At 42.2% G+C, this 9769-nt stretch overlaps 2 protein-coding genes across 5 annotated transcripts; both read left to right on the top strand.

Annotated features, from left to right (window-relative positions):
- The first annotated feature begins 846 nt into the window (after nt 1–846).
- Nucleotides 847–4403, top strand: LOC116377869 (high-affinity choline transporter 1-like). Of its 2 annotated transcripts, XM_031839624.1 has the most exons (6): nt 847–1297; nt 1508–1656; nt 1856–1999; nt 2225–2378; nt 2616–2833; nt 3124–4403. In XM_031839624.1, exons 1-6 carry the CDS (start codon nt 1030–1032, stop codon nt 3163–3165), a joined length of 975 nt encoding a protein of 324 aa, XP_031695484.1. In that variant the 5' UTR covers nt 847–1029; the 3' UTR covers nt 3166–4403. The 2 variants fall into 2 exon arrangements, with proteins under 2 accessions (XP_031695484.1, XP_031695483.1); XM_031839623.1 differs by having other exon boundaries at nt 2616–4403.
- A 1855-nt stretch (nt 4404–6258) lies between these two features.
- Nucleotides 6259–9751, top strand: LOC116377868 (high-affinity choline transporter 1-like). 3 transcript variants are annotated; one of them, XM_031839621.1, is made up of 8 exons: nt 6259–6588; nt 7149–7341; nt 7660–7773; nt 7921–8076; nt 8287–8435; nt 8635–8778; nt 9004–9157; nt 9395–9751. In XM_031839621.1, the coding sequence occupies exons 2-8, from the start codon at nt 7155–7157 to the stop codon at nt 9715–9717; spliced, it is 1227 nt and encodes a 408-aa protein (XP_031695481.1). In that variant the 5' UTR covers nt 6259–6588; nt 7149–7154; the 3' UTR covers nt 9718–9751. The 3 variants fall into 3 exon arrangements, with proteins under 3 accessions (XP_031695481.1, XP_031695480.1, XP_031695482.1); XM_031839620.1 differs by lacking the exon at nt 6259–6588 and having other exon boundaries at nt 7058–7341; XM_031839622.1 differs by lacking the exons at nt 6259–6588; nt 7660–7773 and having other exon boundaries at nt 7058–7341.
- Nucleotides 9752–9769: the final 18 nt, after the last annotated feature.

The raw sequence follows: 9769 nt of genomic DNA on the forward strand, positions 1-9769 counted from the left end.
GTGTGAATGTGAGGGTGAATGTTTGTCTGTCTCTGTATGTGCCCTGCGATAAACTGGCGACCTTCGCCCAATGTCAGCTGGGATCGGCTCCAGCGCCCCACGACCCTGAATAAGATAAGCGGTTTGGATAATTGAATGGAAAGACAGCTTGTGTCTTAAGGGCATGCAATGCTCTCAAACTGGTTCACTGTTTGCAGATTCACACCCAAACTGAAGACGTTCTTCTTATTCCTCACATTTCTTTCGCAATTGAAGGCTACAGCATGTGAATACACTTTTGGCTCTTCTGTTATTTTTCTTCCATCATACTGTTCTTAGTTATTCCATATACAAAAAAGTTGATCGAGTTATAACTGTATAGCTGAATTGCGTTCAAATTGGGAATTTAATTTCTTCAATTTAAATGATAGTTTTAACCCAGAACAAGGTGTCCCAACTGACCCGGTAATAATACTGTGGCTTTCACATTTGGGTTGGTCTCCAAAAAACATGATAAAGTGTGAAGTTTGCTTAACTTGCTGCAAAGGGAAATTTACATGTAACCATATGACCGTATATAGCTGCAAGCAATGCACACCCAATGTACAGCATTCACTGAAAAGGGATATGTAAAATGTTATTTTGTTTGTATCCTTTCCCCACAGACTTGCAGGATGGCGGTAAATTGGCCAGGACTGGTGTCCATAGGAGTGTTTTACATGATGATACTGGGCATGGGTATCTGGGCATCCAGGAAGTCCAAACGTGAGGAGAAGAAGTGCACGGGGAACCGCAGTGAAGTCACTATGGTTGGGGGGCGGAACCTAAACATCTAGGTCAGCATCTGTACTATGACAGGTAAAAATAATGATGGTGACAATAACATCATAGATTCTCATAGTCACTGAATGGGGCCTTATGCGTTTGTAAGAGCAAACCATTCAGGGACATTTATTTTGAAATCAGAGGACTCAAAGCAAATGTTTAAAATGTTTAATTTGAATCTATTTAATTCCATCAATTTATTTATAATTCCATTTATAATTACTAATGAAAACAGAAGGACATTATCACATAACCACTAAAGAGGAGGACATTTTACTGGTGATTAATATGTCAGACCGAAAACTTAACTTAAATGTTTCCGTTTGTGTAACTTCAGGTGCACTCTTCTTTGTCAAACCTATTCGGTCGAAGAATTATGTCACCCTCATGGACCCATTTCAGGAGAAATACGGCAACGCTGTCGCTGCTGTCCTTTTCATTCCCGCTCTCATTGGCGATATCTTGTGGATAGCATGTATTCTTGGCGCACTGGGTAAGTCAGAAACAACAACTTAATGAACTAAGTCCTTGCAGAGAGACATTTTACCATAAGTATGATGCAGCACCACTGCAGATGACAGATGAGATACATTGAGATATACACAGAAAAAACTGTCGGGTTTGGAGTCAGTATGGTATTTAAACAAGCATCTGAGTTTGAGTTTTTGGAAAGTTGTGCATACCTCAGTCTGTATGGTTACAGGAGGGACGATAAGCGTGGTCATAGATATCTCCTCCTCGCTGGCCGTGGGCATCTCTGCTGCTGTGGCAGTCCTTTACACGTTAATGGGAGGACTGTATTCTGTGGCCTACACTGATGTCGTCCAGCTTGGCTTGATGCTCGTTGGCTTGGTACAAACACTACATTCTTAAGTGAATTCAAAGCATTTAACGCATGATTTTATAGCTGCTGACCATCAGCCCGTTCTCATCGTCATTGTGAGCGTGTTTCAGTAGAACGCAGCACGTGCTTTGACTTTAATGCTGTACAGCTAGTGCGGGACTAATATGCTGTATTTGGCACTCAATTATATTTTGCTCCCTATTTCAGTGGCTCTGCGTGCCTTTCATACTGGCAAACCCCTCCTCTGCCAACATCACTCTTGCTGCAGTAACCAAACTGCACCAGGAGTCATGGATCGGCAGGCTAAAGCCAGAAGAAGCAGGTCGCTGGGTGGATAACTTATTGCTAATGGTAATGAACACTTGTAACAGCCCCAATGTATCTTTAAAAAGGCTATTCCACTAAAACCTGTTCTGTAGTAAATATGCAAGATTGACAAGAAAGACTGCACTGTGATGACATAAACCACATTACCTTAAGTGTTTCATGGACAACCAGTTTTTTAATACTTGAGTTAAGCACTTATTGTAGAACAAACATGACGTTTCCCCAACATGGTTTGTATTCCTCTCAAAGGCCATTGGAGGGATCTGCTACCAGAATTTCTACCAGAGAGTCCTGTCCACAGCCACTGATGCTCAAGCCAAAATCACCTGCTATGCTGCAGCAGTATTATGCCCAATCCTTGCCATCCTGTCACTCGTCATTGGGGCAGCAGCTGCATCTACCAGTACCTAGATTTAATTAGCTTCCTATTGTCTTTGCTATCTTGGAATAATAATGTCTTCAGTGTTATAGTAGCTGTGATGAGTAATGAGTCTGCTAAGTTGAAATTGTGCAGCAATGTGAAACATAATCTACAACAATGTATTCGACACAATCAAACATCTCTCACCAAATCCCACCCATGTACCCCTGTGACTAATATGTCTGTTGTAATTAGATGTGTTTACTGTATTTTTGTCAGATTGGAACGAGACCAGCTACGGTTCTCCCAGCCCGTACGAACAGGGCAAAGCCTGGATGATCTTGCCGATTGCCCTTCAGCATCTTTGCCCATTTTACGTCTCACTGATTGGTATGGGAGCACTTGCTGCCTCTGTGATGTCATCGGTTGACTCTGCACTTCTGTCCTCCGCCTCCCAACTGGGCCGAAATATCTTCAAGAACATCTTCTACAAAGGGGTAACATCTTACATTACCATTACTCATATTGTGGCATGTTTGTTTTTTTGGACTTATTTCAAAGTACTGAATGTTACAAAGAAAAACACATGTCACTATTCTGATAACAAATGAATCGCCCCAGGCACATTCTAAAAAGTGCATGAGACTTAAATTATGTGAAATAGTTACCTTAAGCCACCGGAGGCTTTTTACATTTTTTATTCTTTACAATGGGACCGCCAGCAGCAAGACGATTTGCTGCGTGTCAAATTCTGCACTGAGCACTTTGCTGTTTTTTTTACTGGTAGGTGGGGAAAATTGGCGCTGCAGATGGTGAGAGGGTGAATTGAAGCAAGATTGTAGAAATGACATGAGAGAGGAAGCATTCCACATATAATCATGCATCCAACATTTACTTATCTCGGAGGGTGAACCACTACGGCGCCTGTGCTGGCTTTGTGTTGGCACTACTGCTCAGAGCTCTGGTGGGAGAACCAGGGATAGGCCTTCCTGACATCCTGCCCCTGCCGTGGGACAAGATGGTGGATGGTCACCGATACCGCCTGCTCCCTTTTCGCACTGCCATCATGTTCGCCACCATGGCGACTATTTTAGTAGTATCATGCTTTGCTTCGTGGTTGTCTGAGAAGGGGCTGCTAAGAAGAATAAGTGACGCTGAAACAGACACACACATGACTTACATGGCACCGGTCCAAACGGATGTGGAGGAGAAGAAGACTGAAAGAACAGCCTCACTTATCCGCTCTACTTGAATACTTTTCACAATGCATGTGGGTGCTCCAACTTGAGAGTGAGTTGTGTCTAAAATCATTTCACTGACTAAAGGTACTGATAGATAAATAGAAAATGAATAAATCAAATAATATTTTGGTTATGTGTCTTATTTTCCTTTGAGGCAAGGCACAGCGTTGCCCCTCTACCCTGACGTTGCATATTTTCAACAATTGCACCAATTTTTAAAAGGAGACTTTCAGTGATTTAGCTTTAAATTTTGATTAACTTGGGGGGATTCACAACAGACATTAAAAAAGATTGGTCAATTTGTGCAGCAAAAGCTGGGATTTCCCTTGCTTTAACCTCCACAGTTTGACTAAAACACCAAAAAATACTGTATCCTAGAGAGTGAAGGCTGCGTTGAGCTGTCAACAAATAAAATACCACCAGCCTTAAGCTTTTTTTTTTACAAGCAGTTGAAAAGATAGTTATTGATGCTACAATACACTGGATTTTTGTTTCAAAGGGTAAGATGCTCATTTTTAAATAATTGTTACCCAATTCTAATCACTGTTGCGATAGTCACCTTATACTGTGTCGACACTGAACTAACACACCTAACATGGGAGCAATGTTGAAAACAAAGCCATGATTCAGTATGAGTTGTATACATTCTGATAGTGTTTATGTGTCATTTCAGTTAAGCTGTCACTTATAAACTGGTTCGGTGAAATGTGACAGAGGGAGTCCACACAAAAGTCATACTCAGAACTCGAGTAATTTGGTAAAAAAAACTGAAGGTGCAACCCAGAAAAAAGCAGTGCAGGGTGGATGTGGAATAAGAGAAACAGAGCGACGATGTGGGCAAACATTTATAACCTACATGCGCAGGTGAGTTTAATCAGCTGACGACCCTCACATGTCAACCAACTGCCTGCTGAGGAAGGCCAGGAATCCTCCAACACTGTGGGGAAGTGCGTGACAGTATTGTTGAGTGAAGTTTCAAAATCCGCATTCTGTCAGTCTTAGAAGGCCCCGCTTACAGGACCTGGAATGGCATTACCAATGGACCATTACCTGAACTCTGTTTACTAGGGTGGCAAACACACACTATTCAACAATGTCCTCTGCAGTTAACTTTGTGCTCATACTGACTTAATCAGTTTAACAACTCAACCTTTAAGACAACAGAAGAACCTCAAACTAAACTTTTGTGGACACCATCTCATAAAGTCTTGCAGCCAGACCAGGTGAGCTAAATCTCCCTGATGACCAGACTCCACCCAAGCTCGAACAAGGAGAGGCCTGATCAGAGAAACGGGTCCCAAACAGACAGTTTGTGGGCTGCACGGTGGTGTAGTGGCTAGCACTGTGTTGCGGTTTCTCTCTTCAACAATTGACTATTGGTTGTTGTCCCTCAGTGTCTCAGGCTTCCGGGGAGGCTGGCCGGTTGTAGCAAAACCTTTGCCCCTATTTCGACACCAGAGGTACTCTCCCACAATAGCAACTATCGCCTCCCGCCCCCTAGATTCCTTACTGCATTAGTCTATTGGTTTATCAATGTTGGGCAACGATTTCAAGGAGGATTGTTAGGTTTTTCAGAACAGCTAATGCTGAACTGCAGGGGTCCGGTTCACGTAGGTTCACTTTGTGGGATTTAGGCAGACGTCTGGAACTACCAGGACACTTAGGCAGAACCTGTGCGTGGATCTATCCCACTGTAAACAATCTTCTTTTTGATTTCTTCAGCGACATTTTGTAAGTTTGACCAATCACGAGTCGAGATTAGATTACCGACTCACCTCGGACAACACAGCTCTGGTGCCCCTCCTGGATATGACGAAGGGGGAGTAGGAAAGAAAGAGAGGAAAACTCTAATTCTAAGTTCCTTGCAATACTGTGGTAAAGCAAGTGTCTTTAGTTCCACAATCAAGTAGGTACAAGTTTATATGCTGAAGCTTATCTGTTCCTTGGATAGGAGGGTTCCAGTTTAAGGGAATCTATAATGCTCTGTTTAGTATAATGCTATTTCCGATTAAGGATGTTTCCAACGCTTTACCGTCGGGTACTTGCTATGTGTTCTCCTGAGAGGAGGTTCTGATAGCGAGAAGAGTCTCTTAAGCTCTAAAAGTCAAGAGCTGTTAAGCGATATGTGAGTGCAGTTTATATAGCCCTTGCTACAGGATGTGCATCCTGCCGCGGCTGCTTATTAGTTTTGTTTGTGTAGATTAGCTTCTCCCTTTACCTGATGCTAAGCCCATATATGGCCCTAGGATGTAAAGTGAGCGTGCAAGCATGATCCAGTAATTTTCCATATTTCAGTTTTGACAGCTTGTCACGGTTTAGGCTTTGCCCCCTGTGTTCCTGTGTCTCTGTCTGTGTGTGTGTGTGTTTCCCCTGATTGCACTCATCCTACTCACCTCCCCAGTCCACCCAGCTACCTTCAATCTTCTCATCACCACACACATATATACTCCCCTGCTTTCCCTGTTCTGGTTGTCAGATCGTCCTTGTTCGTTCCCCTGTCAGTTCCAGTTTTGTGTCTCCCTCGTGTTTGCTCTGTGCTCCAGTGTTTGCTCCTGCTTTTTTGTGACTTTATCTTTTTGTATTCTGTTTGGATTTTTGCCCGCTCCCTGTTGGAGTCGCTTTGAGTTTTTGTTTGTGACTTTTTAAGTAAAGAACCTTATTTTTCAACTTCTCCTCGTCTCCAGTGTCTGTGTCTGCACTTGAGTCTCAGATCTGCCCCTCGGACGTAACACAGCTGTTACAATATTATTTGATATTTCACAACAACTGTCACCTCACACCACCCACAGTCCAAAGACATGCAGTTTAAGTTATTTGGAGACTAGAAATTGCCCGTAGGTGTGAATGTGAGCATGAATGTTGTTGTGGTTTGGATAATTGAATGGAAAGACAGCTTGTGTCTTAAGGGCATGCAATGCTCTCAAACTGGTTCACTGTTTGCAGATTCACACCCAAACTGAAGACGTTCTTCTTATTCCTCACATTTCTTTCACAATTGAAGGCTACAGCATGTGAGTACATTTTTGGCTCGTCTGTTATTTTTCTTCCATCATACTGTTTTTAGTTAGTCCATATACGAAAAAGTTGATAGTGTTTCTATCCCTGGGACGGTTGGGACAGATAGCTGGGGACGGTTGGGACAGTATTGTTTAAACAACAAAAAACAGACTTGCACAAGACAACGGCTTATTCTAGTTGAATAACATTCACTGGTAAATCGCTGAGTGAGTCAGTCAGAATTATTTTTTTCCCCTTTCTCAAAGAAATCTGTGAATAAGTAACATTGTGAATATAAGGCGTTCAAATTGAGAATTTAATTTCTTCAATTCAAATGATAGTTTTAACCCAGAACAAGGTGTCCCAACTGACCCGGTAATAATACTGTGGCTTTCACATTTGGTTGGTCTCCAAAAAACATGATAAAGTGTGAAGTTTGCTTAACTTGCTGCAAAGGGAAATTTACATGTAATCATATGACCGTATATAGCTGCAAGCAATGCACACCCAATGTACAGCATTCACTGAAAAGGGATATGTAAAATGTTATTTTGTTTGTATCCTTTCCCCACAGACTCGCATGATGGCGGTAAATTGGCCAGGACTGGTGTCCATAGGAGTGTTTTACATGATGATACTGGGCATGGGTATCTGGGCATCCAGGAAGTCCAAACGTGAGGAGAAGAAGTGCACGGGGAACCGCAGTGAAGTCACTATGGTTGGGGGGCGGAACCTAAACATCTGGGTCAGCATCTGTACTATGACAGGTAAAAATAATGATGGTGACAATAACATCATAGATTCTCATAGTCACTGAATGGGGCCTTATGCGTTTGTAAGAGCAAACCATTCAGGGACATTTATTTTGAAATCAGGGGACTCAAAGCAAATGTTTAAAATGTTTAATTTGAATCTATGAGAAAAGCAGCTAAAACATGGCATCGATATTTACATTTAAGTTACTTCTTTTTTTACAAGAAACATTTAAAATTCAAGTTCTCTTTAATTCCATCAATTTATAATTGGTGGACCTAGTTTCATTAAATCTCTTTCATATTGCCTGTATGTGTCCTGTTGTTTTGCAGCCACTTGGGTGGGAGGAGGCTATATCTTGGGTAATGCTGAAGTGGTCTATGATCCAACAAAGGGGTTGGCGTGGGTCACTGGACCCCTTGCCTACATCATAAATTTGGTTATATGTGAGTGAGGTCAATTACAACTACTGAACATACTAATGAAAACAGAAGGACATTATCACATAACCACTAAAGAGGAGGACATTTTACTGGTGATTAATATGTCAGACCGAAAACTTAACTTAAATGTTTCCGTTTGTGTAACTTCAGGTGCACTCTTCTTTGTCAAACCTATTCGGTCGAAGAATTATGTCACCCTCATGGACCCATTTCAGGAGAAATACGGCAACGCTGTCGCTGCTGTCCTTTTCATTCCCGCTCTCATTGGCGATATCTTGTGGATAGCATGTATTCTTGGCGCACTGGGTAAGTCAGAAACAACAACTTAATGAACTAAGTCCTTGCAGAGAGACATTTTACCATAAGTATGATGCAGCACCACTGCAGATGACAGATGAGATACATTGAGATATACACAGAAAAAACTGTCGGGTTTGGAGTCAGTATGGTATTTAAACAAGCATCTGAGTTTGAGTTTTTGGAAAGTTGTGCATACCTCAGTCTGTATGGTTACAGGAGGGACGATAAGCGTGGTCATAGATATCTCCTCCTCGCTGGCCGTGGGCATCTCTGCTGCTGTGGCAGTCCTTTACACGTTAATGGGAGGACTGTATTCTGTGGCCTACACTGATGTCGTCCAGCTTGGCTTGATGCTCGTTGGCTTGGTACAAACACTACATTCTTAAGTGAATTCAAAGCATTTAACGCATGATTTTATAGCTGCTGACCATCAGCCCGTTCTCATCGTCATTGTGAGCGTGTTTCAGTAGAACGCAGCACGTGCTTTGACTTTAATGCTGTACAGCTAGTGCGGGACTAATATGCTGTATTTGGCACTCAATTATATTTTGCTCCCTATTTCAGTGGCTCTGCGTGCCTTTCATACTGGCAAACCCCTCCTCTGCCAACATCACTCTTGCTGCAGTAACCAAACTGCACCAGGAGTCATGGATCGGCAGGCTAAAGCCAGAAGAAGCAGGTCGCTGGGTGGATAACTTATTGCTAATGGTAATGAACACTTGTAACAGCCCCAATGTATCTTTAAAAAGGCTATTCCACTAAAACCTGTTCTGTAGTAAATATGCAAGATTGACAAGAAAGACTGCACTGTGATGACATAAACCACATTACCTTAAGTGTTTCATGGACAACCAGTTTTTTAATACTTGAGTTAAGCACTTATTGTAGAACAAACATGACGTTTCCCCAACATGGTTTGTATTCCTCTCAAAGGCCATTGGAGGGATCTGCTACCAGAATTTCTACCAGAGAGTCCTGTCCACAGCCACTGATGCTCAAGCCAAAATCACCTGCTATGCTGCAGCAGTATTATGCCCAATCCTTGCCATCCTGTCACTCGTCATTGGGGCAGCAGCTGCATCTACCAGTACCTAGATTTAATTAGCTTCCTATTGTCTTTGCTATCTTGGAATAATAATGTCTTCAGTGTTATAGTAGCTGTGATGAGTAATGAGTCTGCTAAGTTGAAATTGTGCAGCAATGTGAAACATAATCTACAACAATGTATTCGACACAATCAAACATCTCTCACCAAATCCCACCCATGTACCCCTGTGACTAATATGTCTGTTGTAATTAGATGTGTTTACTGTATTTTTGTCAGATTGGAACGAGACCAGCTACGGTTCTCCCAGCCCGTACGAACAGGGCAAAGCCTGGATGATCTTGCCGATTGCCCTTCAGCATCTTTGCCCATTTTACGTCTCACTGATTGGTATGGGAGCACTTGCTGCCTCTGTGATGTCATCGGTTGACTCTGCACTTCTGTCCTCCGCCTCCCAACTGGGCCGAAATATCTTCAAGAACATCTTCTACAAAGGGGTAACATCTTACATTACCATTACTCATATTGTGGCATGTTTGTTTTTTTTGGACTTATTTCAAAGTACTGAATGTTACAAAGAAAAACACATGTCACTATTCTGATAACAAATGAATCGCCCCAGGCACATTCTAAAAAGTGCATGAGACTTAAATT

The sequence above is a fragment of the Anarrhichthys ocellatus genome, unplaced genomic scaffold (assembly GCF_004355925.1).
Source record: "Anarrhichthys ocellatus isolate YVR2014 unplaced genomic scaffold, GSC_Weel_1.0 scaffold1783, whole genome shotgun sequence".
NCBI lineage: Eukaryota > Metazoa > Chordata > Actinopteri > Perciformes > Anarhichadidae > Anarrhichthys > Anarrhichthys ocellatus.

What these genes read in the sequence shown, in the direction of transcription:
- LOC116377869 (XM_031839623.1), top strand. Translation starts at nt 1,030, where the DNA reads ATGAAAACAGAAGGACATTATCACATAACCACTAAAGAGGAGGACATT. An exon ending in TGGATAACTTATTGCTAATG is followed by an intron (nt 2,000 to 2,224) that starts GTAATGAACACT and finishes TTCCTCTCAAAG; the next exon opens with GCCATTGGAGGGATCTGCTA. An exon ending in GGCAGCAGCTGCATCTACCA is followed by an intron (nt 2,379 to 2,615) that starts GTACCTAGATTT and finishes TATTTTTGTCAG; the next exon opens with ATTGGAACGAGACCAGCTAC.
- LOC116377868 (XM_031839620.1), top strand. Translation starts at nt 7,074, where the DNA reads ATGCACACCCAATGTACAGCATTCACTGAAAAGGGATATGTAAAATGT. An exon ending in CATCATAAATTTGGTTATAT is followed by an intron (nt 7,774 to 7,920) that starts GTGAGTGAGGTC and finishes GTGTAACTTCAG; the next exon opens with GTGCACTCTTCTTTGTCAAA. An exon ending in ATGTATTCTTGGCGCACTGG is followed by an intron (nt 8,077 to 8,286) that starts GTAAGTCAGAAA and finishes GTATGGTTACAG; the next exon opens with GAGGGACGATAAGCGTGGTC.